The sequence below is a fragment of the Artemia sp. Qi Xiang Cuo genome, chromosome 10 (genome assembly GCF_049724085.1).
Source record: "Artemia sp. Qi Xiang Cuo chromosome 10, ASM4972408v1, whole genome shotgun sequence".
Lineage (NCBI taxonomy): Eukaryota > Metazoa > Arthropoda > Branchiopoda > Anostraca > Artemiidae > Artemia > Artemia sp. Qi Xiang Cuo.
This window is the reverse complement of record NC_142803.1, coordinates 3,260,033-3,287,413: the sequence shown is the minus strand read 5'-3', so window position 1 is coordinate 3,287,413 and position 27,381 is coordinate 3,260,033. Positions and strand designations below refer to the sequence as shown.

Below are 27,381 nucleotides of genomic sequence, written 5' to 3'. Positions count from 1 at the left end.
CTTGTTCCTGGCTCAAGTGCCAGGTTTTGGCTGCGTAAAGGAGTACTGGCATAACATTGCTATTGAAGAGTCGTAACTTTAGCCGTATAGAGAAGCTTTGGGACCGCCATACCTTCCGTAATCTATTGAAGGCCCATTGACTTGGCCGATTCTTGTGAGCACTTCTTTTGTGGTCGATCCGGTGCTTTCTATTATGCCTCCCAAGTATTTGAAATGGACGACTTGCTCAATGTATTGGTCTCCGCAAGTGATGCTCAGGGGTAAATCTGTGGTAGCCATCCATTTTGTTTTCTCATTATTTTTTTTCAGGCCGACCTGGCCATCTCTCTCCCTCACTTTGTCAAGGAGTTCTTGGTGTCTTTACTTGCATGATTCTAGGACGGCGATGCCGTCAGCGAAGTCTACATCACTGAGGCATGTTTCTGGATTCAGCTGGATTCCGTCTGTGCTTGTACTTCGCAGTATATAATCAATGATGATTACGAAAAGTATCGGTGACAAGACGCAACCTTGCTTAACTCCTGACAGAATGCGGAAGAAACGAGTTTGACCATCTGGTGTCGTTACACAGCACTCGCTATCTTCATAAAACGCAACGATCAGCGATACTATCTTTTCAGGGATTCCGTAATGCAGTAGGATCTTCCACAGACTTTGGCGGTCTACTGAGTCAAATGCCTTCTCAAAATTTTGGAGCGCCATTCTCTGCTTTCTTCCGTCAGTAGCCGTAGAGTAAATATCAGGTCTGCACATGAACCTTTCGGTTGGAATCCATGCTGCTCGTCGCGAAGGTGTCTGTCAAGCTGCGAGCGGATTCTCTGCAGTAGAATGTGCGTCAGCAATTTGCTAGGTATGGAAAGAATGCAGATTTCTTGCCAGTTGCTTGGCAAGGACGCATCGCTTTTCTTAAAGATCATCACAAGGGTGCTGCGTTTCCAATCCGAAGGTATTTTGGTGGTCGTCCAGATTACTGTGAACAGCGTTGTCCAGAACTTGAGGCAGGTCATAACAGTCGCTTTGATCATTTCCGCAGATATACTGTCTTCGCCAGGCGACTTCCCATTTTTCAGCTTCTTTGCTGCTGCTATAGAGCTTTGGAAGTCTGTTTTGTCATCATTAAGGCTACTCCGTGTTCACGCTTTTGCTGCGATCCACAGTGTATAATGGTCACATCTCCATTCAGTTTATTTGATCCAGATCCTAGCCATCGAACTTCCAACAGAGCCAGAAGGTCGAGGTGGTAATCTTCCAATGCTCTTAGCACTTGTTCAGTCTTGGAGTCTTGAGACATTGTACGGACGTTCCAGAAACCAAATTTGAGATGTTTTTTCGCATTTATAAATCTTGTCCCTGGGTATGCAGGGGTCGTCATCAAAAGGGGGTTCGAAAATCCGAGGCTCAAACTTGATGTTTCGGTTGCAGTTAGGATCTCTCCCTGGGACAGGCCCTTGAAGTCCCGGGTTTGGGTCGCAAGCCCACAGCCCAAACCTCCCTCTTTATCTTTGCTTGGGGAAGGCTGCATACGCTGGCTTCGATTAAATTTAGAAAATTTATTTGAGAGTACGGTTTTTTTATTGTACTTAATTGTCTAAGTACGGTTTTTTTTTATTTTTTCGCGTGTTTCTGAGGTTTATCCCCTATCATAAGAAATTCACCAGCCAAATGGAATAATTCATAGATCTAAATCCGATATGCCCTTGTTTTGGGCATTCTTGTTGAGGAAAACCTGTCTTTCAAACGTCACATTAATTTTATTAAAATGAAGATATGCAGGAGTCACGGTATTTTAAGAAAACGTAAACATACTTTTCCTGGATCAATTTTGAAAATCTTTTTTCACTGCTTGATCCATTCTTACGTTTCTTACTGTCCGATAGTGTGGATGTCAACCTTTCCTTCACTGTTAAAACCAATTTCTAAGGTTTACAATAAAGCTAGAAACCTCATTCAGGAAACTAATTGTTCATTAGTTATCTCATTATTTGATCTTGAATCACTGTACTTTCTTTCATGTGCATGTTTTACTTTTTCTCAGCTTAATGGTGACCTCCCCCGGCCCCCAAGTGTTCTGCTATCTTTTACCTCTGATCAAAATAATTATATTTTCTTAAACTACATTGGCCTGACATCCCATAAAGAAAGAAAAACGAGCAAAAATGGGGTTTTTGTTCGCTAGTATCCGTCGATGGCAGTTCATATTTTTTTGAATTTTGTGCAAATCGCGGATATTGGCGAATAACTCGCTTTTATGGTTGTTAGGTAGTTGGTTTTATATCTTTTAATTTTTGGCTTTTATTGATACATCGTTTCGTTTCGCGCTGAAGAAGAGAGGCGTTTGTCCTCTCGAAATATTCGTTTTGTTTTTTCAGTATCTTCATTTGGCCTATAAAAACCCCATTTTTGCTCGTTTTTCTTTCTTTATCAAAATAATTATAATCTTTACAATATGAAAATTCATGTTCAAGTTCCGTTTACTCCTTCTATAGGTCAGATTTTAATCCTCTAATGGCGTGTCATATTGTTTGGAATAAGTTGCCTGAATTAGATCAAGGGTGCCACTCACTCGGTTTGTTTAAAAAAATTGTTAAAAATTCTTTGGCTTCTTAGATGTTATTTATATCTATTTACTGTTTTTTTCTTACTACTTTTTTGGGGTCTATATAATCTACTTAATTAATTTAGTCTATTTATTCTATTTAGCTTGTTATCTATTTTTTTATTTTATTAATATTTTCTTTTCTTCTCCTTTTTGCTCTTCGGTCTGTGAGTCTGTGATCATTTTAAATTTTCTTTTGTTTTTCTTCTCTAAGTAAGAAATTTATTTGTCTTCCCCCTTCTTTACAGGCCGATGAGCCTCTGGGGTATATTAACATGTCATATTGTATGTGTATTTAATGAAGAATAAATTTTATCTTATCTTGGCGCTTAACCTTTGGGTAAACTAGATTCTAGGAAATCTCTAGTCTGAAAACCTTAATTGTTTTTTTGGGGGACTTTTTTGCTCCTCTACCAAGTTTTACTATTCTATCACGCTAATTAATTTGCTTCCAGGTGAAACCAGTTTATTGCCTCTTATACTTACCACACTCACCCTAATCAATTTTCTTATGAAGGGGTTTGATTAAAGCTTTCCCATAAACCACTAGCTACCTTTTGTATTTGAAAAATCACATTTATAATCTTTAGTAATTTAACTCTTACTTTGCAACTAACAGATTTTAAAACTCATTTACCACACCATCAGCACTTGAGGCCATATTACTTTTAAATTATTTATTCTTTCTGTATAATTTTCTTCAACTTTATCATGGTTTAATATATTCTCAGAGTGTTTTGCCCATTTTTCAACAACACTTTCGTCATCACTAATTGAGGCCCCTTTCCTTTATTTAACTGGGAAAAGTTTTGGCTAATTAAATCCTTTCATTTTCATTACATACCAATTCAACTAAAGAGTAAAAAGTAAATTGATTCGTTTTTCAACAAGGTTGTGGGATAGAACTATAAGTAAGGAATGACTCGGTCCAATAATAACCGAAACTCTAAAATAAAGAGATTTTGAAAATAAGAAACGGATCAAAAGAGTTGGCTTTGTCTGCTGATTCCAAATACATAAAATTACGTAAGTTTAAGATTACCAATCCGAATTTAAGAGTCTGAGCAAATTTGTAAGATTTTAGGAAAAGGGAAGAAACACCTCCAGTAGCTCAAGACATGCTAATGAAAACACACCATCAGATTCAGCATATGAAAGAACTCTACTGCAGAGGCTTAAAGCTCTTATTTACAAAAATATGAAATTTTGTATATTTTGCTAAAAGAAAGATCACGGATGCATGTTTATTTTTTTCCCCAGGGATAATCATATCAAACAAACCGTCTGAAAAGATCGGTACAGAACTGTTTCAAATAGAAATTACAAGTTCTGAATCCCTTCTTAAGTGACCAAAAAGATTGGAGGGCAACAAATCCACTTCCCACGTCCCATTCTTCCTCAAGGACATCTAATGGAAATTTTGAGATAACCATTTTGTTCAACATAGTTTATAAATCCAATAATAATGCATCTGGGAAATACACCCCCCCCCTCCCTCCAGCCCCCGAGGAAAGGGCTAGGAGTTATGAATTTTACCCATTGTTTACATATAGTATTGGTTATTGTGAAATATACAGACAATTTATTTTTTTTCAGGAGGGGGGGGTATTTGTGTGGGGAATTTTTCACAGGGAGAATTTTCCGTGAGGAGGAAAGTACCCGGGGGGGAAACTCAAAATTTATACGTCTGATCAGTTTTATTAGTAGGTTGTAGTACCACTCAAACCACGATTTGAAGGTGGCTTAGAAAGATTATGCATGAATGAATTATGAAGCAGCAAAGTTCGGTGATATGTACTTATGTGAGGATCCATTATGCTCACAATGTTATGAAAAGTATAAAGTATATAATGGAGAGAGACAGTCGGACAGTTTGAGCAAATAATGGGAATTTAAGAAAAGAGCAAAAAAATTTGAGAATGCAGAAGTTGTCTGACAAATGCAGGGAGAAGACTAATGATACTGAATTTTTTATTTGGTCCCTCTCCTCCTCAGCTTTTCCCCAGATTGGCTAACTGAACGATAAATAAAAAGCTGAAATTCAATTTTTCTTTAATTATTATTAAAAAAAACCGTTTACAGTCGCATACAGCGTAAAAAATATAAAACAACAAATAATATACTAAAGAAACGAACAATAAACAATAACAATGACATAGAAAAACACAAAAAGTATCAAATCAACAAATAACAAGTCCCATAAATAGGACAATGGAGAAATGCCAAAAGATGACTGACAAAACAAGACAACATGAAAATCTAAACTATGAGAAAAACAACAGACAATACAAATACAAAACAGAATACTGAACGAGGAGTGACCTGTTGTTTTATCTAAAAATGTTGATGTTGTGAATGAATATGAATGAATTTTGTGAATGAATTTAACGTTGTGAATGAATTTGTGAATGAATGTTATGAATCTGCGATGCTATACTTAGTGCTCAATCTTGAATATCTTTTCCATAGTTTAGGCGGAGCAAACGTTTGATGAAACTTAAGAAATTGGAAAGGATTTGTTGCTCTCTCAGTTTTAGCAAATTATCTTCCAAAATGGAATATCATAAAGAATTCAGGTAGCGCGACAGTGCTATTAAGACTGGTGGTCTGAAAGCTTAGGCTTTTGGTCTTTCATGCGTTTGATAGAGATAGATTTAAATAAAAAAGACAACAATAAAAGTTCTGCTATACTGAAATAATAAAATTTGATTAATTTCTGCAAATATACTTGGAACGATTTTGTTATGGAAGTAAAAAAAAAAACACTGAAGTTTTTTCAACAGCAAAAAAGACGGAAAAGGTATTATTAATTTATTTTGTTTTAAGAAAAGTACATATGATACTTGGCTCTGAGGGGCAAGAATCTTCTTATTAGTACTTCTTATTATTCGCTTACCTAGATTTTTAATAGATTAGTAATTTTTATACATTAGATAGTAATTAGATATTAGATAGTAATTTTTATACATTTTAAGGGTCGGTTCGTTATGCATTGCAATTTGTGTTCTTTAATTTCTTTATTCTGCTCAATTTTGTCTCAGTGTAAATAGGTCTTTATCTTGCTTAATATAAATAGGACTTCTCATCTGGCTAGATTTCTGCTCATTTTAAGTTGTAATAACAATCTTTACTTTTGGTTAAAAGGTGTTTTTTTCATATTAATTAAATTGAAAACGAAATAATGAGCAAAATTAAACATTTCTATCGTTCTATCACAGTTTATAGAATTATCCAGTAAGTTTATCGCAGATCATTTCTGGTCTTCATTCTCGGTACGAACAAAAAGCTCCTCCCACTTCTTTCTGCATTAGCGGGTTAGTCTGTTTCCGTCAATCAATGAGAAATGGTTACAAAGTGCATCATTCGTAATAGCGGTTTCCACTTGTTTCGTATCCAAGAAAAATCTGACTTGTCTACTCGTGAAAAGATCTAATGCTGCTTATGTTTCTATCTGCAAAAAGTTCTCTGGAGCACTCGCACCTTGGTCCGGGTTTTTATAATGGGTGAGATAGGGTATGATCATACTGCTAATTCTATAAACTGTGCGTTCTATATATTAATGTATAACGTGTTTCTCGTGAACAGCGTGAGTAACAAAATAACCAAAATGTGAATAGGAAGGAGATGAGGTTTCAGCTTGCTCACTGTTAGACAGAAAAATTCAATATTAGAATTTAAAAATACTTCATCTAAAAATGTAGACACATCCCTATAAATTGTATTTTTCTCATAAATCAAATATCTGCATACTGCTTGGATTGACCAGCATAAGTAACAAAATATAAATAAAATAAAGGAATCAAATGAGGTTATATTAAATTAAAACAAATGTTATACTAATAAAACACAAAGTAATTCTACTGACACAAAAATGGTTCTGTCATCCTTAGCATTTGTAAAAGCTATATATATATATGGTACAGAAGCCAAAATCTGTCAGAATACCCAAGAAAATCAAAAAGAAGGCTAAACCGTCCTAAATACCATTAATAAAATTAGAAAAGATCACAGAGATACCTATTTAATGGCACAAATCAGGCAAAAAACAGTAAATGTATTATTTATTTTTCAATTCAATTAATCATATTCTAACGTGTGTGTGGGGGGGGGATACCCCCTCAAAAACTCTTCTCGAGAAGTTAATATACCCCATAAAATCTTTTAAAAGGTTCGAAAGGAGACTAAAGTACTGACTTTAAGTATAATGGAATTGGGTTCTACTTAATATGATAAATCTCATATCTTTTCAAAAAATGAGAACTTTGCACCCGTGTCAAAGATACATTTGCTTTGATATTCTTTGACTTTTTCCAGAAATTCTTTCCTTCTTGTCGTCCTTTCTTTTGCAGAAAAATAAAAACAAACAAAATGACCACTATTTTCCTTAAATTTTCAGAAATTGATAAGTACGCAATTACTTAGGATCAAGTTTTTTAGGAGAGGGGGTATATTATAGAGGAAAGAAATAAAAAATAAAAAATTGAAAAATAAAAAAATATTTATCTACATTTACCTTAAAAAAGACATCTCTTAACAAAACATGGCTTAAATTTTTTTTTATTAAAATAAACTTTTAATATTAGAAGAGAAGGAAATATACCAGAACGTCATAAGGTCAACATAAGTTTTTTTTTTGTTTACTACTAACTCTATTTTAATGGCTATGAAACTGTGTGGACTTCTTAGAAAAGATATAAAAAACCCCAAAAGGAAGGGGAGGGAGAGGCAATAATCTTGATGAAGATAAAACGATCCATTTTACCATATATTTTATATTTTTTAGCGAAAAGTTTGGGCTACACTCTGTAAACTTCACAGATCCAGCACGTCCAAGAAGGCCAAAGAAATCCACTGAACTATATTCTGCTATCGTTAGAAGCAATGGATTTGTTGAAGAATTAATTCCTTGCGAATAAGACGTTACGTGTTTTGAGCTCTGTTTAAAGGCGGTCTGTGTTTTTAACCGTTGGATATATTAAATAATGTGAAAGGGCCTTAATTTTCTTTTAATGTGTTTTTGCTAATAGGTCTAGAGTCTAACAGATAAAATCAATTACAAGTACATCCTTTACAAATATCTATTCTTTGCATGTACAAAAAGCATAAATATATACTTACACACATAATTCACATAAATTTACGTTTGGGTATTTTGTAAGCACGCAATTATAAACTGGAACAAACGTTCACCATCAAATTTTCATCAACAACATCAAATTTGGGAATATCGAAATATCTTTATCATTTCTTTTATGATGATGTGTTTCTTTTTTCTTTTGAACAAAACGATTCTTTAATTGTTTTGTTCCCACATTACAAGCTTATGTAACCAGATTTAACCAAGTTTGAATAATTTTAACCAAGCAGTCATCTCATCTTAGAAACATGAATACAGAAAACGGAGAGAAATGTCCATGTTTTATTTGTTCCTGATGGCATGGCCAATTGAATGGCAAACCTGTTTTAGGTTCCTGGATAAAAACCTCATGACAAACCTGGAAAACCTTAAAAACCCGGAAAAAAGAATCATAACAAATATAATGTTGTTATCAATTTTAGAAACTTGTTGGGTTTTCTATCCACTAGATTTTTCTATTTCCAAGAGAATGGGGTATTTCTGACCTTGGGGTGAACCCCAGAAAATCTACAGATCGTCCGTGGACCCAAGGATTCATAGAGACTCTGGAAAAAGTAGTTTATAGAATTTTGACTCGCAATTTTCTTTTTTTGAAGGTCTGGAGTTTGATTAATAACAATTTATTTACTAAGGCTTATACTTAAGACTTCCCGCGCCGATTGATGCATAAGGCAGCAACGATGTCTCTCCTTGATGACCTCTGCTGTATCTTTGGCCAACGATCAACAAGGAATGTTATTGAGAGAGCTGCGTCTTTTTCGAGGCATCGTCCAAGTGTTGCCTTCTGTCGCCCGTGCCGTTAAATTCCTGGAGGAGGCCAACACCGAACATCATTAGGCAGGCGATTGCTGCCCATTCTATCCATGTGTCCCAAATATTGTCAACGACTGCTTATGAATTTATGAATAACGAGTGGCTGTTAAGTCTTCTCTCTAATGAATGAATTGGTAATTTTGTCCGTCCGATTGATTCCGAGAATCCGTCGAAGACAATTATTTTCAAAACTTTGGATTCTTTTTTCTAGCTGTTTTTCTCAGCACCTAGCTTTCAGATTCATACATTAGCACTGACAGGACATTACTATTGATGATCCTCAATTTCCGCTTCAAAGAGAACGTGATGCTTCTTTAAACATTTCTTAACTTATAAAAGGCGCATCCTGCGCAAGCGATACGTGTGGCCATTTAGCGCTCAGAGCTTCTATCGGTGCTCACTTGACTCCCAAGATAACTAAACATTTCAACCTCTTCAATTTCCTTTGATTTAACTGTCAGCGGCTCAGAAGGTAGTTTATTCACATTATTGTGCATGATTTTCGTCTTTTACGCGCTTATTGCCAAACCTATTCTTTCACCTATCTTCAACAGCTTATTTATGTTGAATGCTCCTATGAAAGGAGCATTATATCGCCTGCGAAGTCTGCATCAAATAAAGTACAACTTTCATTCAACTTAATGCCACCTTTGAAGTTGCATATCCGCAGGATGAAGTCAATGAGTATTATAAACAGCACTGTGGAAAAAATATACCCCTGTGAAGCACCCGAGTTGACTTTGAACACCTTAGTCAGTTCCCATCGTCAGTCCGAACAGCATAATGTCATTATAATTCTGAAAATTTTATCAGGAAGCTGTAGCAACGCAGTATTTTTCATAGTGAGTCTCTATGGACTGAGTCAAAAGCCTTCACCAAGTCGATGAAACCCATTATGATTTCAGTCTGCCATTCATTTGATTCTTCAAAAAGTATTCTAAGATTAAAGATCCAGTCAGCACATGACCTACTTGGTCAAAAGCCATGCTGCTCATCTCTGAGCTTGGTGTCAACTTTTGCCTGGATGCCATTCAAAAGTACTTGGCAGATTGTAGGGTGATACCTTGCGGGCTATTGCAATCAGCAGTTCTACCCTTCTTAAATAGTGTCACTATAACCCCTGTCTTCCAGTCTGTAGGAATATCCTCAGTGTCCATATCTACATTAACCCTTTGTGTAGCGGCTCAGCTAGCACTCCAGATCCTTATTGTAATATTTCAAGCTTTATACCGTCAATGCCAGCTGCTTTTCTATTCTTTAGTTTACGTAGCACTGCCTCTGCTTCATTCAAACTAATTGGCTCTGTACTTCTATCCAGTTGGAAAACGGGTCGCCCATCTGGGGAGTTTGCAGGGTTTAATATTTAAAGTGAGTGGCAAAGTTTTAATATTTCGTGGAAATACTCTTTCCATCTATTTTCTATTTCTTCTTTGCGTGTTAGCTAATTTACTCTCAATCGTAGTAGCAGGGTTTTTCAAATCTCCAGTGTAATATTTTGTTATTCGGTAAACTGTCCTGCTATCACCTTTACCAGAAGCAGCCTCAGCTTTGGCAGCTTTTGCCTCGATGAAGCAACGTTTATCCACTCTAGTAGACCTTTTTACAGCCTTTTGGACTTTTTTGTCTTACCCTTAAGATAGTCCTTATGTTCAAAGGCGGCACTGAGGTCACAGGAATCTAGTTTAATTTTCACCTTTTTCCTCACCGACATGAGTTTCTAAGAAGAATCATTTATCCAGCATTACCAAAACGGTGGGTAAGACGTTTGATAACTTGTAGGCTATTATCTTTATGTTATTGTTGTTTCCTTCACAGGAGGAGTTGTTTTTGTGTGATAACCTTTTTTCCCTATCTAATTTATGCCCTTAAATAGATCTTAACCAAATATTCAAATTATTGTTTATTCTTGATTTTAAGTATTTAGCAATTAAGTCGGAACTGATTGTCGTCTGGTAAAGCAATAGATAATACCCTTTGTGCATCTTAATTTAATTTCTCGTCATTCCGCTTTTAACCTGAATATTACAATTGAGCATTTAACGGGTAGTACCGATTACAGCCCCTCCATTTCTATAAGGATAGTTTTGATGAGGTTATGTGCTAGGATTTTACTTTTTTGGGTATTGAGACTTTTATTCTACAAAAGTAAGTTTTAATCAGTCTTGTATACCCTAGCCCTAATGGTTAGACAGTACGCATGAGTTTTTTTGGAGGAAGTGGGAATATTAAATAATCGCTTTATAATCAAAATGAGAACTTCAGGCAAAATTAGAATCTTGGGAAGCCTTGGCCCTGGGGCTCCATATCCTGTCTAGTTGCCTACTAGTAATGCTCTTTATTGGTAGAAACTTTCAATTTTAGGGAATAAACTTAAGCCTATTAGACAGAATTTGCACTATTCTATCCTCAAAAGATGTCCCCTAAAAAAAAAGAACTTCGGAAAGGTCACTTCAAGGCCTTACTCCTAATGCAGATGTCCTCTACTGAAACTTGGCACCTTTATTTTTAAAGCTTTTAGTAGAAAAACCGATGATTATTTTTATAATAGATTTTTTATTATTGATTTTAGTATTGGATTTATTATTTATTTTAATTATTGATTTTATTATTAATTTTGATTATTGATTTTTTATTAATAATTTTATCAATGAAATTTTAGAATGGGAGGCAAAGATAATAACACACATTTATACGAATAAGTTTTTCAAAACCCCTCACATCTCTGGGATGGACACCTCCCACCCTCCAAATCTTGTCCATCCTCCCAAAAACCTTGTTTTCCCTCCTATTATCTGTTGGACACGGATACATAAATTTGACGCTCTAGTATACCCGTAGAATATTTTAGTGACCTCCTTTAAATGTTAGGTCGTATCTCTCAAGGTATAACAGATAGAGAAACTCTGACTATATCATTGAAATGACCGCTTTACGGTTAGGGTTGTTCCAATTTTATTTCAAAATCAAATTTTTGGGTGAATACTAGATTTTTGTCAAGGACAGTCGAACTGGTAGTGATTTAGGCTCCCGCGGCAGGGATCTGAATGAACCTTTGGGGCTCCGCAAACAATTCAAGGACTTGCTTGCGAGGGACAAAGGCTTAGTCCTCATCATAGTGTACCCGTTAAACCGACAACGTTGAAAAATTGACAAATTCGGTTGATTTCATGGCAATATTTGATTACCTGGCTCTGTGACTCCACCATCAAATAATGAAGTTGAAATTTGGCTCTCCCTTAAACATAGATTGAAGATTCCGTGACATGATTAGGGGAAGATCTTCAATTTAAAGTCGAATTTTCGGGTAGATGACAAGTTTTGATCTAGGAAATCTGAACTACGAGTGCTTCGGTTTCCAGCGGCTGGTATCTAATTTGGTTTAGGGACTCCGCAAACAAATCAAGGAATAATTTGTGAGGGCCAAAGGCTAAGTTACCAGCATGCATAGCGGGCAGCCCTGGTCAACTGTTCATTCGCCGAACTAAAAACTGTTTGTCTGACAACATTAAGAAACTGATAAATTCAGTATATGAACTTGTCAATATTCAAACCTATGGCTCTACGGCTCCACAGTCCCAATCAAATTGATTGAATCCTGCTGTTTCTTATAAACATATTTCTGGCTACTAAACATACGTGCATCTCCAACAATTATTCTTGGCCACGGATGGTTAATTTTGACCATATGGCCATCGCCACCAGGACAAATTTTAAGAGTGCTGGATTAATTGGCAAGATGAAAGATAAATGTAGCCTACCAGTGATCAACCATTCAACAATTTCGAAATGTGGTAGATTAGAAAAAATGCTTCAAGAGAGATATTTCAAAGAAAAGTTAACTGCCATAATAAAACTTAAAAATGAACGTCCTTGAATAATTCAAACTTAAACGAACAGAGATTATTGTCAATTAATAATTGAAGCCGAAATCGAGCAGTAATGGAAAACAACAAGTATTTTAGACATAAAGATGACTATGGATGAGTAAATAAATCCTAAAATTTTCCGAATTTAAAAGGAACAATTAACTCGAGTTTAAGAAGAACATATATTGCCACAAACAGGAGTAGAGCTAGTGACCCCTTAACGTTCTTAACGTTCTTTAGTGACGAGTTAGTTTGTCATTTGGACTATATTGAAAATGGTTCGTGTTTTGGATTCTTTATAATACCAACACCAAAAATAAAACAATATCGCGAAACTAACCAAGGTTCGCAAATAAGTGATGCTAATCCTTCCCTTAAATGCCTCGAATGTCATTTTCGATTTATTGAAAACAATATGTATTTTAAACACAGTGGTTTTATTTGTCGAGACAAGAAAAAAATTAATAATAATAATAAAATTGCCATTATACACAAGATCGCTGAAGCCAAATAAGGAAATTAAAATATTTTTTTTATATAATGATGTTAGTTCTTGAAAATCTCAATAATTATTTATTTTTCAACGTTATAATTCTAAACGAACAGAAGTTTAAATTTATATGGTTAATATTAAGTTATATTTAGGAGTATTTAGAAATGTTTTCCTCAATTTTTCAAACACTTCGTGGTAACGAACTGTAAATAAGGAGTGACCCGACTCAAGAGTAACCGAAACTCTAAAAACAGAATTTAATACCAGCAGATACATCAAAAAATCATATTTTTATGCTGATTTCAAATATATCAATTTCATCAAATTTAGTCCTACCCATCAAATTTACGCACCTGTGAAAAATTACCTGATTTTCGTTAAAGAAGGAAACACCCCATAAAAATTATAGAACCTTAATGAAAATGCCACCATCAGATTCAGCATATCAGAGAACCCTACTATAGAGGTTTCAAGCTCGTATCTGCAAAAATGTGGAATTTTGTATTTGATGCGTGTTAATTTGTTTTTTTTTTGCTTTTTTATTTCTTTTCCCCAGGGGTGATCGTACCGACCCGGTGGTCCTAGAATATCATGAGAGGGCTCATTTGAACGGAAATTAAAAGTTCTAGTGCCCTTTTCAAGTGACCAAAAAAATGGAGGGCAACTAGGCCCCTTCCCGGCCTATTTTTTTTCTCAAAGTCAGCCGATAAAATTTTGAGATATCCATTTTGTTCGGCATGGTCAAAAATATAATAATGCTTAATCCCCCACAGTCCCCGGGGGAAGTTGCAGGTTATGAACATTGCCAAAGGTCTATATATATAGGATTAATTATTGGGAAGTATACAGACTTTTTCACATTATTGCGCATGATTTTCGTCTTCTGCGTCCTTATTGCCAAACCTGTTCGTTCATCTACTTTAGAGAGCTCATTTATGTTGTACGGAAGCTCCTATTTTAAGTTAAAAATAAGCGCCATATCGTCTGCGAAATATGCATCAAATAAAGTACGACTTTCATTCATCTGGACGCCACCTATGAAGTTACATATCCTCAGGATAAAGTGAGTATTTTCAACAGAACTGGGGGACAGGATGCACCCCTGCCGAACAGCACACATTTGTTCATCACATATCGCCATGATAATTCTGACAACTTTATCAATGAAACCATAGTTGCGTAGTATTTTCCACAGCAAATCTCTATGAACTGAGTCAAAAATAACCTATTAGAGACGAATAAAACTTAGGGCTCATCCTAGGGCATCATAAACATGGCTGAAAAAAACTTCCGAACAAGGTCCACGTGAGTATCCTTGGGACCAAGGTCCTGTATATGGGTTCAAATTTCCCCAATAAAAATTGTATGCCAAGTAACTGGGCTGAGCAAATGGGTTACAAGTCTTCAGGAAAGCAGCAACTTGCATGAAAATTTTTTTTTAATTCTTTTTTTTGCGAAGTTTTAAGCCAGTACAAACAAACAAAATTCTAGTCACAAATTTTTTTACAAGTTAACTTTGTTTATCTGTGCTTAGAGTGTTGTGAAAAGTTTTTACCTTTATTTTGCAGTATTCTCATTGATTTTTATCTGTGTAATTTTATCTGTGTAAAGTGTAATTATTAGATTTAACATTTTGTTAAAACTTTTTTTTAGTATTTTGTGTTAGTTTTTTGTGGGTTTTGTATTTTGGTGCAATAATTAGCTGTTAAATTTGACATAAGCTGGCCATCAGTGGCAATAATGACATTAGTTTTGTTTAAAAACAGGGTATCATGAGACCAAAGGGTCACCCTTTTTTTATTTTTTTATAAAATAATTTCTTATGACCTATAATTTAATGTTTTGCGGCAACAACAAATGCTTTTAATCAAAGGCAAAGTAACTGAGTCTAAACCTCACTCCAACAACAGGTGTGCAGATGAAGAACCGAGGGTTGCTGCATCCTAGGGCTCATTGTCTTTAGGGCTGTCATTGTCATTAGGGCTCAATTGACTTTAAGTTAGGCTTCATTGTTTCCTGTGATTCTTTGTCTTTTAAGTTTCATTTCTTCAATTGTGTTAATTTTTGGTCGCTTTAGGCTTGACTTTGTAGCTAAATCAGTTTACTGATTTAACTAATCAGTTAAATCAGTTAAATGTAGCTAAATCAGTTATCTTTTTCTAACAAGTTTCAAATTTGTAGTTTACTTGGCATGGACAAAATCAAAATTTATAAATTGAATCTTGTTTGAAAACAAGCAATTAAAAAAGAAACAAAAATAATTTTCAATGTTTTTTTTTTTATTTCATATCTTATAATTTTGAAATTCGAATAGCGAAAAGGGTATTCAGTAATGTGTTTTACTTTAGAAAGGTCGTCTAAGGAATTTGTAAAGGTGCAGTATTTTGCTCCCCTTAGGGTTCATATGAAGTTATGGGAAGTTTGACAGGATGATGTATGTTATATCAAACAGTTCGTGGTAACGAACTGTAAGTAAGGAGCGACCCGACTCAATAGTAACCGAAACTCTAAAAAAGCGGAATTTTTATACTAATAGATGCATAAAAAGAATTGGATTTTTATGCTGATTTCAAATATATAAGTTTAATCAAGTTTTGTATTACCCATCAAAAGTTACAAGCCTGAAAATATTTGCCTTATTTTCTAAAAAAGGGGGAAAAACCCCCTAAAAGTGATAGAATCTTAATGAAAATTACGCTATCAGATTCAGCGTACCAGAAAATTCTACTGTAGAGGTTTCAAGCTCCTATATGAAAAAATGTGGAATTTTGTATTTTTCGTCAGAAGAAATATCACGGTTGGGTGTTTATTTGTTTTTTTTTTTTTCCAGGGGTGATAATATCAATCCAGTGGTCCTAGAATATGAAAGAGGGCTCATTCGAACAGAAATTAAAAGTTCTAGTTCCCCTTTTAAGTGACCAAAAAAATTGGAGGGCAAATAGGCCCCCTCCCACGCTCATTTTTTCAAAGTCACCAGATAAAAAATTTTAAGTAGCCATTTTGTTCAGTATAGTCGAAAATCTGATAACTACTACTTTGAAGATGACTTAATCCCCCACAGCCCCCGGGGAAAGGGCTGCAATTTATGAACTTTGCCCGTTGTTTACATATAGTATTTGTTATTGGGAAGTATACAGACGTTTTCAGGAGTTTATTTTCTGGTGGGGGAAGGGGGGCGGGCGAGGGGGTTACGTGGGAGGATATTTCCAGGGAGGATGTTTTCACGGGGGAAGGGACATTTCTATGAAGGGGGTGCCGGATTTTCAAGCATTATTTTAAAAACGATCAGAAATTAAATAAAAAAAAAGTTTTTTCAACCGAAAGTAAGGAGCAACATTAAAACTTAAAGACAAAAATATAATGACGAGTAGAAATTATTATGTATATGAGGGGTTTTGCCCCCTAGTCAATACCTCGCTCTTTACGCTAAGGTTGACTTTAGTACTTTCAAAAGCGCTATCTATTCTAATTAAACGACATTTATGATTCAAGAGTCATTCTTTGAGAACTGGAACAAAATTCGACCTTTACGATAAAGAGCGAGGTATTTACTGGGGGGTAAATCCCCTCATATGCGTAATTATTTCTGTTCGTTTTAATTTTTAATGTTGCTCCTTACTTTCAGTTGAAAAAACTTGTTTCTTTTATTTAATAGTTGATTAAGAACAAATTTTTTACAGAAATTATTTGTGTATGCATTATTTACGTATTTCCACGATGGAAGGGGTGCCTTATGACGGAAGGGCACCCTGCAAATCTGGTAAGGCTACTTTTTCAATTTTGTAACTTGCTGTAGTATACCTTGTTTTAATCAATTATCTTTGGTTACCTAACGTTAGAAAATGTTATTGAAGATTTTATTTGAGTGTAGGTGACATTAAACTTAGAGTTAAATTAGTTGTAATAATTTTTATGTCACGGAGTGGAGGAAGGTGGTAGTAACAAAAGAAAAATATTTTAAGAAACAACAAAAAAGGTGAATAAACAATTTACCGTCACCCTCCTACTCTTTTATTTTGTGTAAAAACCACTTTTGTTTTCGAATTAAACCGAAGAGCAATATTAAAACTGAAAAGAAAAGATTTTAATCCATCTATTAGATTATCCTTAATTAGTCATTAACTTGCCCCCGAGTGGTAAGTCAACACCGTATTATTGAATTTTTTCTATAATATTTGAACCGAAATTTATGCTGTTTGCAAGTGCTGTGTGTTTGAAAGGTCATTCTCCTGCTGTGAAAAGAGGAGTTGTCACTTCTCTAGTTGATAGAGCATTGAAAGTTTGTTCAACACGTTTCTTGGATTTAGAGCTCAACCACCTTAGAGATATTTTATTTGGGAATGTTTATCCAATTAGTTTAATGAATTCTGTTATTGCAAAACGCATTAAAAGATTATCAGATAGTTCCACATAGAACACAAGTCAAAAGGAAAATCTAGTTTATCTTGGTCTTCCATACGTTAAAGGGGTTTCAGACCACATTTCAAAAAGTCTAAGGAAAACTAAAATTTACACTTATTATAGACCCAGAAAAACAATCAGGTCCCAAATTTATCAAGGTAAAGACCCTATCCCGATAGGTGAAAACTCCGGTGTCTACAGAATTCCTTGTTCGTGGGGTCTTTGGTATATCGGAAGAACTGATCAGCGACTAACGGATAGATTACCTCAGCACTCTAGTTCAATTAATAATACACTTAAAAAGTGGAAAAAACAGAAAATTTTGACCCTGCCCTTGCAGAGCACATTGTTGAAAAACCAGACCATACTATTTTGTTTAATCAAGCTACCCTTATTTCGCATGACAAAGGTATTGTCCAGCACTACAGAGAAGCTGTGGAAATTTATAAATACCAACATTTAGGTCTAGCTTTAAACAGAGATACCAGTGATTTAAGAATAAACGAGTCATATTTTGGTTTTCTCAAAAGAGAGGCCGATACTTTAGTAATCCCTGAAATAAACCTTGAACCACTTTCCCAGCCATCTAATTTAACACGTGAACAAACCCTTAGGTCTCAAAGGGTGTCTGCAAGAAATGCATTAATTAAACTCCGAAATCAAATGGCATAGTTCTCCAACTTATTTAATTGCTGCGTCGCTGTGTTTATTAAGTTAATGAATTGGTTTTTTTTCTTTGTCAGTTGTTCGCTATTATCCGTCGATTGCAGTTAAGATTTTTTTTGGATTTTGTACAAATCGCGGATACTGGTGAATAGCCCGCTTTTATGGTTGTTAGGTATTTGGTTTTAATTCTTTTAATTTTTGGCTTTTATTGAATTTTATTCATCTTTTTAGTTTTTGGTTTTTTCTTTGGGTTTTTGGTTCTTTTCACATTGACTTTCCGCGTTTGTTTTTTGTTGTTGTTTTTTTCTTCTGCACTTTCCTTGGATACGTTATTTCGTTTCGCGCTGAAGAAGAGAGGCGTTTGTCCTTTCGAAATATTCGCTTTGTTTTTTCAGTATTTTAATTTTGCCGATAAGAAACCCAGTTCTGCTCGTTTTTATTTATTTTTTTGATGTCAGGCAAATGTGGTTTAAGAAATTATCTTCGTCATGCTTATGGGGAGCATTCTACCAATGTTGTCACTACATTCATATCTCTTGTGAGAAAAAAACCGTATTTTACCCAAGTCAATGCGACCTTCACTTCACTTAAACACACGTAACGAACGGCAATTCATAGAACGTATAGGGTTTGGTATTTTAAATCATGTTACGATTAGCGACTGCAAAAGCAAGCGCTACCGGTTAAAACAGGATATTATCAGGCTTGAGCAAGAAATATTATATACGATTTACTGTGCTTAATTTTTACAAATTAAGGATAGTTTCTAAAAATATTTTAAGCAATATCTTAGGATCTTAAGGCAAAGACTTTCTTGGATACTAAACCAGTTGATAATGGGAAAACTGTATAATACTCCACCGTTTGTGCCACATGCGTTTCCTGGTCCTGCTGTGATAAATTTCAGCTCCATGCCCCTTACAACAGAGCAAAATGAAGTTCTATCGAAAGGATTGAAATTCTCGATAGCCCCTTCAAAAATACCTTATAGTGAAATTATCGCGAACACAGAGGGGGCATTTCATGACTCTCGTGTGGATATTGGAGAGATTGCTGAGGTTAGAGCACAATTTGTTGAAACTTTGTTGGATTCGCCTTCTGTTAATAATCCAAATTTAAAAATTTTTACTGAAAATGAACACTCGGTCTTGCACACACTACATGAAGATCATTCCAGGATGATTACAAAAGCCGATAAAGGCAATACTGTTGTTGTATTAGATTCAGATGATTACGACAAAAAAGTCAGAGAAATTTTAAATGATTCTAAAACATATGAACAATTAGCTACCGATCCCACAGAAAAATTTGTCCAGGAAGTCCGAAAAGAGCTTTCTTGTCTAAAAGGAAAGGGTGAATTTACAGATCAGTTGTACAAAAGGTTTTACCCACGTGGATGCAAGTCCCCTCGCTTTTATGGTCTTCCTAAAGTTCATAATCCCGGTAATCCACTTCGAACCATTGTTTCTTCTTTTAATTCTCCTACAGCAAAAATAGGGAAATTCTTATCAGTTATATTTCGCCCACTAATTCAGGCTCAAAAATCCTATATTAAAAATTCCGCTGATTTTGTTTCCAAAATAAAGCAAGTTTCGGTTAAACCAAATACAAGAATTGGCAGTTTTGATGCAGATTCAATGTATACCAATTGTGATCCTCAAAAGACCGAACTGGTTTTGGAGCAAAAACTTAATTCTAACCCATCTATAGCAGAAAAATCTACTCTTTCGAATCAGACACTTCTTTCGCTTACAGCCCTTTGTAACAGAACTTCTTTTTACTTCCATTATAGAGGCATTTTTTATAGACAGAAATATGGGCTCTCCATGGGTGCCCCCCTTTCTCCAATATAGGCTGATATCTTCATGGAAGACCTTGAAGAAAGGGCTATTTTGCAAAGTTCTTGTAAACCTGAATTTTGGGTTCGTTTTAAAGATGATATTTTTAATTTGTGGGAGCATAGTGACGAGTCTCTGGGTTCTTTTCTTCACTTGCTCAACTCCTTGGATCCAAAACTCAAATTTACTCAGGAATCAGAGATAGAGAGGCGTCTTCCTTTCTTAGATGTTCTTGTGCACCGAAATGATTCATGTTTCGAGTTTGGTGTCTATAGAAAACCCACCCATAATGACCGTTACTTAAGTTATTCCTCTAATCATTTTCCTGCTGTGTTAAGAGGAGTTATCACTTCTCTAGTTGACAGAGCATTGAAAGTTTGTTCAACACGTTTCTTGGATTTAGAGCTCAACCACCTTAGAGATATTTGATTTGGGAATGGTTGTCCAATTAGTTTAATAAATTCTGTAATTGCAAAAAGCATTAAAAGATTATCAGAAAGCTCCACAGAAAACACAAATCAAAGGGAAAATTCAGTTTATCTTGGTCTCCCATACGTTAAAGGGGTTTGAGACCACATTTCAATAAATCTAAGGAAAAACAACATTTACACTTATTATAGACCCAGAAAAACTATCAGGTCCCAAATTTATCAAGGTAAAGACCCTATCCCGATAAGTGACAACTCCGGTGTCTACAGAATTCCTTGTTCGTTTGGTCTTTGGTATATCGAAGAACTGATCAGTGTCTCACGGATAAACTCAGCACTCTAGTTCAATTAATAATACACTTAAAATGCGGAAGAAAACTGAGAAATTTGATTCTGCCCTTGCAGAGCACATTATTAAAAAACCAGACCATACTATTTTGTTTAATCAAGCTAGCCTTATTTTGCATGACAAAGGTATTGTCCAACACTACAGAGAAGCTGTTGAAATTTATAAATACCAACATTTAGGTTTAGCTTTAAACAGAGATTCCGGTTATTTAAGAATAAACGAGTCATATTTCGGTTTTCTCAAAAGAGAGGCCGATACTTTAGTAATCCCTGAAATAAACCTTGAACCACTTTCCCAGTCATCTAATCAAACACGTGAACAACCCCTTAGGTCTCAATGGGTGTCTGCAAGAAATGCATTAATTAAAATCCGAAATCCAATGACATAGTTCTCCAACTTACTTAATTGCTGGTTCATTTTGTTTTTTGAGTGAATGAATTGTTTCCTTTTCTTTGTCAGTTGTTCGCTAGTATCCGTCGATGGCAGTTCATATTTTTTTGGATTTTGTGCAAATCGCGGATATTGGCGAATAACTCACTTTTATGGTTGTTAGGTATTTGGTTTTAATTCTTTTAATTTTTGGCTGTTATTGAATTTTATTCATCTTTTGAGTTTTTGGTTTTTTGGTTCTTTTCACATTGACTTTCCGTGTTTGTTTTTTGTTGTTTTTTTCTTCGGCACTTTCCTTGGATACGTTATTTCGTTTCGCGCTGAAGAAGAGAGGCGTTTGTCTTCTCGAAAAATTTGCTTTGTTTTTTCAGTATTTTCATTTTACCTATAAAAACCCCATTTTTGCTCGTTTTTCTTTCTTTATGTGATGTCAGGCCAATGTGGTTTAAGAAATTATCATCTTTACTTTCATTTCAAATACACTTTCTAAATTATTTTATCTTTTTAACTCGTTTTATTATTTAACCTAAATACCGAGGGACTGCCACCCGCCACCTGCCAGCTGTTTTTACTAAAGTCAATTTTTGTATAACAACACTTCGAAAATAAAATCTTATTTGGACTTGCCTGGTTTGTGTTATAAAAAGACACTACCCTAATAATAAGGGAGTCAATTGGCCCCCTCCAATCATTCGACCTTAGTCTGACTCTCAGTGGAATGTAAAAAAATTCAACACTTAAACTTACTGTTAAAATCTATTATTTCCGTGGTAAAAAAAAGCTGTAACCCCTGTCAGTAAGCATATCTTGTAGAAAGTCGTTGCTGCAAACCCTTTTAGAGTACCGAGGCATATAGAACCTGTATTTATTAAGAGAACATCTTAATTTGTTAGTTTAAAGATTTATTTTTGTTTTCATTTGTATTTATAACAAAAAAAATTCTTAATTGCAATTTTGGTATTTATAAAAATTCTTATTAAATAGTCTGGAAAAAAGTCAATCCTTAATGTATACCGCAGCAACCGGACGAAGGGTTATAGATGGAGTAGCCCTTGGAATAATTTTTCTTTATTTGAACTTTTAATATCACTCATTTTGTCCATTGAAAAGAATTATTTAATTTAATCCATTTTTTTCTTCATTTAATCTCATTTCAAGGATCGAAGTTGTCTCTTGAGAATTACAGCCTACTAAACGGTCTAAAGAGAATAATTTGCTAGTAACTGTAGGGGCTAGGAAAAGCCTCCTAGCCGAGTGGATTGGTGCGCTGGATTTAGGATCCTTTGTCCGAGAGAACGAGGGTTTGGATCTTCGTGTACCCAATTATTTGGTTTGGGACGGGGGTTAGTGGCGTGACTCTATAAGCTCAGCCAGAGTTGACTCAGTTTTACACGGGTACCTGGAGAAATCTGGGGAAGGTAAACAGGAATGGTGTGTGAAAGCACAGGATGATTGGCCCACAACCCCCCATTGCACTTCCTAGCTGAAAGTCCAAGAAACGGATATCAGCACCGCCGGTAGGGACTGTAAAGTCCAATGCCGTACTCATTATCTTTACCTTATTTTCTGTTATTAAGAAATTAATTATATATTTTCTGTTTTAGTGGCGAATCGTAATGCTATTTTGATTAGGCCACATTGGACGGCAACAAACTCCTTTTCTTTGCCCATACTCTCAGAGATGAATGGAAAAAACACTGTTCGAGGCTCTATTGGTATAGCGGTACCAGTTCTATTGTTTCTTGATTCACTCTGGGACGAAACTGCTGGCCATTTTCAATCCAAAAGGTACAGTTTTATTTTATAAATGTTAACCGTTTTAACAGTTTTCTTTTCTATCCAGATGTAGTTCAACACATTCTGGGTAAAAGAAGTTTTGTCAAACCTATTCCCCATCCTTCTTTGATAGATGCCTGTTGGGGGCTATTCCTCTTTTCTTTTCAAATAATTGTCCCTTAAATAATGCCTGCTGTTGCCGAATAAATTTTATTTTACTTTTTTTTTGTTTCTACCTTACCTTTAATTTTAAAAAATGCATTTGATCCTAGTAGTCAAACCAAATTGTAACACGTTTAAGAAATTTCCTTAAAGCTTACTCCTTATTAAAATGTGTTTCTTTAAACGGGCAGCTGCGTATGCATAAATGTAATTTTTTTTTCTTGAAAACAGCTCCATAATTTTTTTTTTTGGAAATTGACAACCTGGGTTCTTCTGGCCTGAAAAATCGATCTAGATAGATCAGAAAAAGTTCGTTTAGAGCCTCAATTTAAAAATAAGCACGTGAGTGACGTCACATTTATATAAATCTCTAGAGCAAAAATTACATCATTTTCCCCCCAGGGGTGGTTGTAAGGTATTTAGTATTTATCCGACGCATGCAAAATAAAACAAAATGACAAAAGCTTACGGACCTCCTCAAGAAGATTTGGAAGAGCGAGTATGTCCACCAAGATTGGAGGGATGTAACTATCATCCCAGTGTTCAAGAAGGGTGACAGGAGCGACTGCAAAAACTATCGAGGCATCTCGCTCATGGACATGGCCGGAAAGATTTTCGCCATCGTCGTCGTAAACAGATTTAGAGCAGAAAGAGAGCAAAGAACTAGGAAAAATGAAGCTGGCTTCCACCCAGGAATGGGATGCGTGGACCACATTTTCTCACTTCAGACGCTCCTACACCAGTGCTCTATCCACAACCGAAAAAGCACTGCTATTTTTTTCAATTTTATAACGGCATTCGACTTGGTGCTTTGCCCGCTACTGTGGGAAATCATGCTGAAAGACGGAGTCCCGCTGAAGCTGGTGAGCCTGATGAAAGCATACTATGAAAACACGCGTAGCAACATCCGCGTGCACGGAGAGCTCACTGAGCTCTTTGAAATTTCCCACGGCATGCGAAAAGGCTGCCCAGCTTCCCCGATCCTCTTCAACCACATAATTGATTGGGTCTTCAAAAATTTCATATGTTCGGAAGATGGAATTGAGCTGACCAGCGTTGAGAAGTTAGGGGACCATGAATACGCAGACGATGGCGCACTCCTCGCTGAATCAAGTGCCCAAGCCATGGAAATATTGCAGAGAGTGGCAAATACTGCTTGCCTGACAAGCCTGGCCATCAGTGTCCCCAAAACCAAGTACCTTTCCACAGATAGAGTTTGTCAGTCCCCATAAAGGGACAACAGCTTGAATAGGTAGAAGAATTGAGATAACTCGGGTCACTGATTGATATCAAGGGTGGGGCCTCGTTCGAGACCAAGGCCAGAATAACCAATGCATGGAGCACCTTTGGCCAACAGCGTAAGCCATTTTGGTCCAGAAGAGAAATCAGCCTAAAGACCAAACTTCGTCTCTATGTGGCGTGTATTTGCTCAATCCGGTTGTATGGATGCGAAACCTAGCCACTAAAGGCAGAGGAACAACGCTCACTCGACATCTTAGACCGGAAGTGCCCAAGAGCCATCTGTAATCTCAAACTTAGCCAAAAGATAAGCAATGAGCAACTAATGCAAATGTGCAATCAGAAGCATTCATTATCCGCTATCGTTAAGAGCAGAAGGCTCATATGATTTGTGCACGTTATGCGGCGCCTAAATGAGTACCTGACCCGTCAGTTCCTGGAATTTAAGCCCCTCCCCCACTGGAAGAAACGGCAAAGTGGCCAAATTAAATCTTGGCATGCCACAATGGAGAAAGACTTCGAGCCTTTGGGTGGTTTCAGGAACTACGGACGCAATTGGGATAAATCGTGGTTGGAAATCCCCGCCCCAAAACAGAAGAACGAAGTCAGTGGTAGAATATGGTCCATCATATCCTCGGTGCCGAGTTGGACTGAACAGCCTGTGCCTCGCCACAGGTACAAGTAAGTAAAGAAGAGCTAAATAAAAAGGCATAGAACAAGAAACAGCAAAATTTACTTTGAATTACAAAGGAAATATTACCCAGCAAAATCTAAGGTTAGAAGACAAAGCAATATTACAATGGAATGAAGCAACGTGTTAGTTTTGCGTGCATGAATCAGTGAAGGATAAACAATAACGAGGAATTCAATTCATGTCAGAATTACTTAATTCAATTGAAATGACTGAATTTTCACCCTAAAATGAAGAAGTGTTATTTTACCGTCCGCGAAGATATACAGGAATGAGAAAATGAATTCAAGCCTGAACTTCTTATATAAACGCTGAAATGGAATAAAGTTATCTTGGTCTTCGTGAAGGACAAACAGGAAAGAGGAATTGAATTCATAGCAGAAAAAAATCATGTGTCACATTTATATACATTTAAAGAGCTAAAGTCACATCATTTTTTTCCGAAAGGTGGTCGTATCGTTTTTTTTAGCATTTATGCCGTGTGCAAAATTACAAAAGAAGACAAATGACCCCGAACAATTAAAGAGAAAGGTGTGGAACAAGAAACAGCAACAATCCCATTGAATTACAACTAAAAATTTCCCACGGTGAACTCTGTGGTTAGAAGAGAAGGCAAAATTACAACGGAATAAAGGAACGTATTAGTTTAGCGTGTGTGAATCTGTGAAGGATTAACAGGAAGGATGAATTGATTTGACGCCAAATTACTTAATTCAATTGAAATTACAGATTTTTCACCCTAGAATAAACAAGTGTTATTTTAGCGTCTGCCTCCCTTGATTTCTTAACCACCCTTGAATGAAATGAAGTTATTTTGTCGTTTGTTAAGTGTAAACAAAAAAGAGAAATTGAATTCATGCAGGAACTTCTTAATTGAATGAAATTAGTAGAAGGGCCTTATTGACTCCGATCACGCACCCCTGCTGCCACCTACAACTTTTTTTTACATAGTTAATGGATGGTTATGTGTGTTGATCGATTTATTCGATGTTTTATGGTTTTTATCAGTGAAAATGAAAAAACAGGAATTTTGTCACAATTATGTCTGTTTTCATGGATGGTTATGTGTGTTGGTAGATTTATTTGATGTTTTTATGGATGGTTATGTGTGTTGATCAATTTATTTGATGTTTTTATTTATTTTGTCAGTGAGAATGGAAAAACCTGAACTTTGTCACTCCCTTCTTGTTGTTGTTCGATACAGGTATTATGAGTTCCCGGGAAACAGTATTTGTTATTGTTGTTCAAGCCAAATGTTATGAGTTTCCAAGGTAACAGTTAGATCCCGTGTTTCCTTCTCAGCAAATCAGAGGGGCTTTGTTTACATAACAATTTGACCTTGAGATTTCGTATATAACGGGCATGCAATGTGATTCAATTATCAGAAAGTATTGTGACACAATGGATAGAACAATTGATATAATTGATGAGCTTGAGGCCTTGGCAGCCACAATTTACCATGTAAGTACATTTTTTATTTTCAAAATAAAATTGTTTTCCTTGGACACCCTCCAGTATATTCAGCTAAAACGTAAATATATTCCTTTACCCCCAAACCCCCCCCCCCAAACCATACACTCTTTATACTCAATGGAAAACGTAAAATATATTCTTTTTACCCTAACCCCCGCCCACACTGTTTTACAATCCCAAATTCTTACCAATAGAAATACCTTTTCGTTAAATTACACTTTTTATTTTCCTTGGTCACCCTCCAGTATATTCAGCTAAAGTGTCTGCTGACTTCTGTCAATTTTTAATGAAAATCCCGTTCTGTTTTGACACAATCTCCAGCACAAGGCCTATTATTAGCTGACACCCTTTCAGGTTTACAAACGCGATCAACGGAACTATTCTTCCGTCAAAATTAAAACACAATGATGCAATAATTAAGCTAGGCCTACACAACCTGTATGGAAGTAGAGAAACAAGTTATTTTCGAATTAGGGTCTAACAATATCCCCCCCCCTCCCTCCCCCATTGTCTTACAATCCTAAATTCTCGCAAAAAGAAATACCTTTTCGATAAATTCCTTCCCTCTATATTTCCAGCTAAATCCCCCCCCCAGCTAAGAATATGTAAAAGAATATATTCTTTTACCCTCGAAACCTAACCAACGCAAAAAGAAATACCTTGAAATACCTTTTCGAACAATTTATTCTTTCTCTGTGACACCCGTCGCTATTTTTATTAATCACAAAAAATTAAAAATAAATTAAGCAACCCAAAAATTAATTTTTAACCCTTTTACGGTGTGTTCACGGTATAGGTCTATCCCAAGGGTTTGTTTTGGTTGTCAAATTAAAACGGTTTTAGGCAATAATTCAGCTACGCCTATGCAACCTGTATAGAAGTAGAGAAATACATTCTAAACAAAATAATTGCTAACAATATATTTAAGACATTATGTAAAAGGGGGGAGGGGCAATGCTTCGCTTCTAACAGCTTCGTTGTAAGTAAATTATGTAAAAGGGGGAGGGCAATGCCTTCAATTCTACCGCCATCAGTGTAAAATGAAAACAAACTATTTCTTCGC

At 35.7% G+C, this 27,381-nt stretch overlaps 3 protein-coding genes across 3 annotated transcripts in view; all 3 read left to right on the top strand.

Moving 5' to 3' along the window:
- Nucleotides 1-27,381, top strand: part of LOC148947364 (lactase/phlorizin hydrolase-like) — a 232,719-nt gene that overhangs the window by 56,875 nt on the left and 148,463 nt on the right. Inside the window, exons 5-6 of the mRNA XM_089095777.1 lie at nucleotides 7,380-7,504; nucleotides 8,379-8,531. Coding sequence (XP_088951903.1) covers nucleotides 7,380-7,504; nucleotides 8,379-8,531 — 278 coding nt within the window. The remainder of the gene's footprint in view (nucleotides 1-7,379; nucleotides 7,505-8,378; nucleotides 8,532-27,381) is intronic.
- The window catches only part of LOC148947365 (uncharacterized), a 511,279-nt gene that overhangs the window by 423,252 nt on the left and 60,646 nt on the right, over nucleotides 1-27,381 (top strand). The window lies entirely within an intron of this gene.
- The window catches only part of LOC148947366 (uncharacterized), a 37,081-nt gene continuing 20,310 nt past the window's right edge, over nucleotides 10,611-27,381 (top strand). Inside the window, exons 1-2 of the mRNA XM_089095223.1 lie at nucleotides 10,611-10,691; nucleotides 22,582-22,765. Coding sequence (XP_088951349.1) covers nucleotides 10,634-10,691; nucleotides 22,582-22,765 — 242 coding nt within the window. The 5' untranslated portion in view covers nucleotides 10,611-10,633. The remainder of the gene's footprint in view (nucleotides 10,692-22,581; nucleotides 22,766-27,381) is intronic.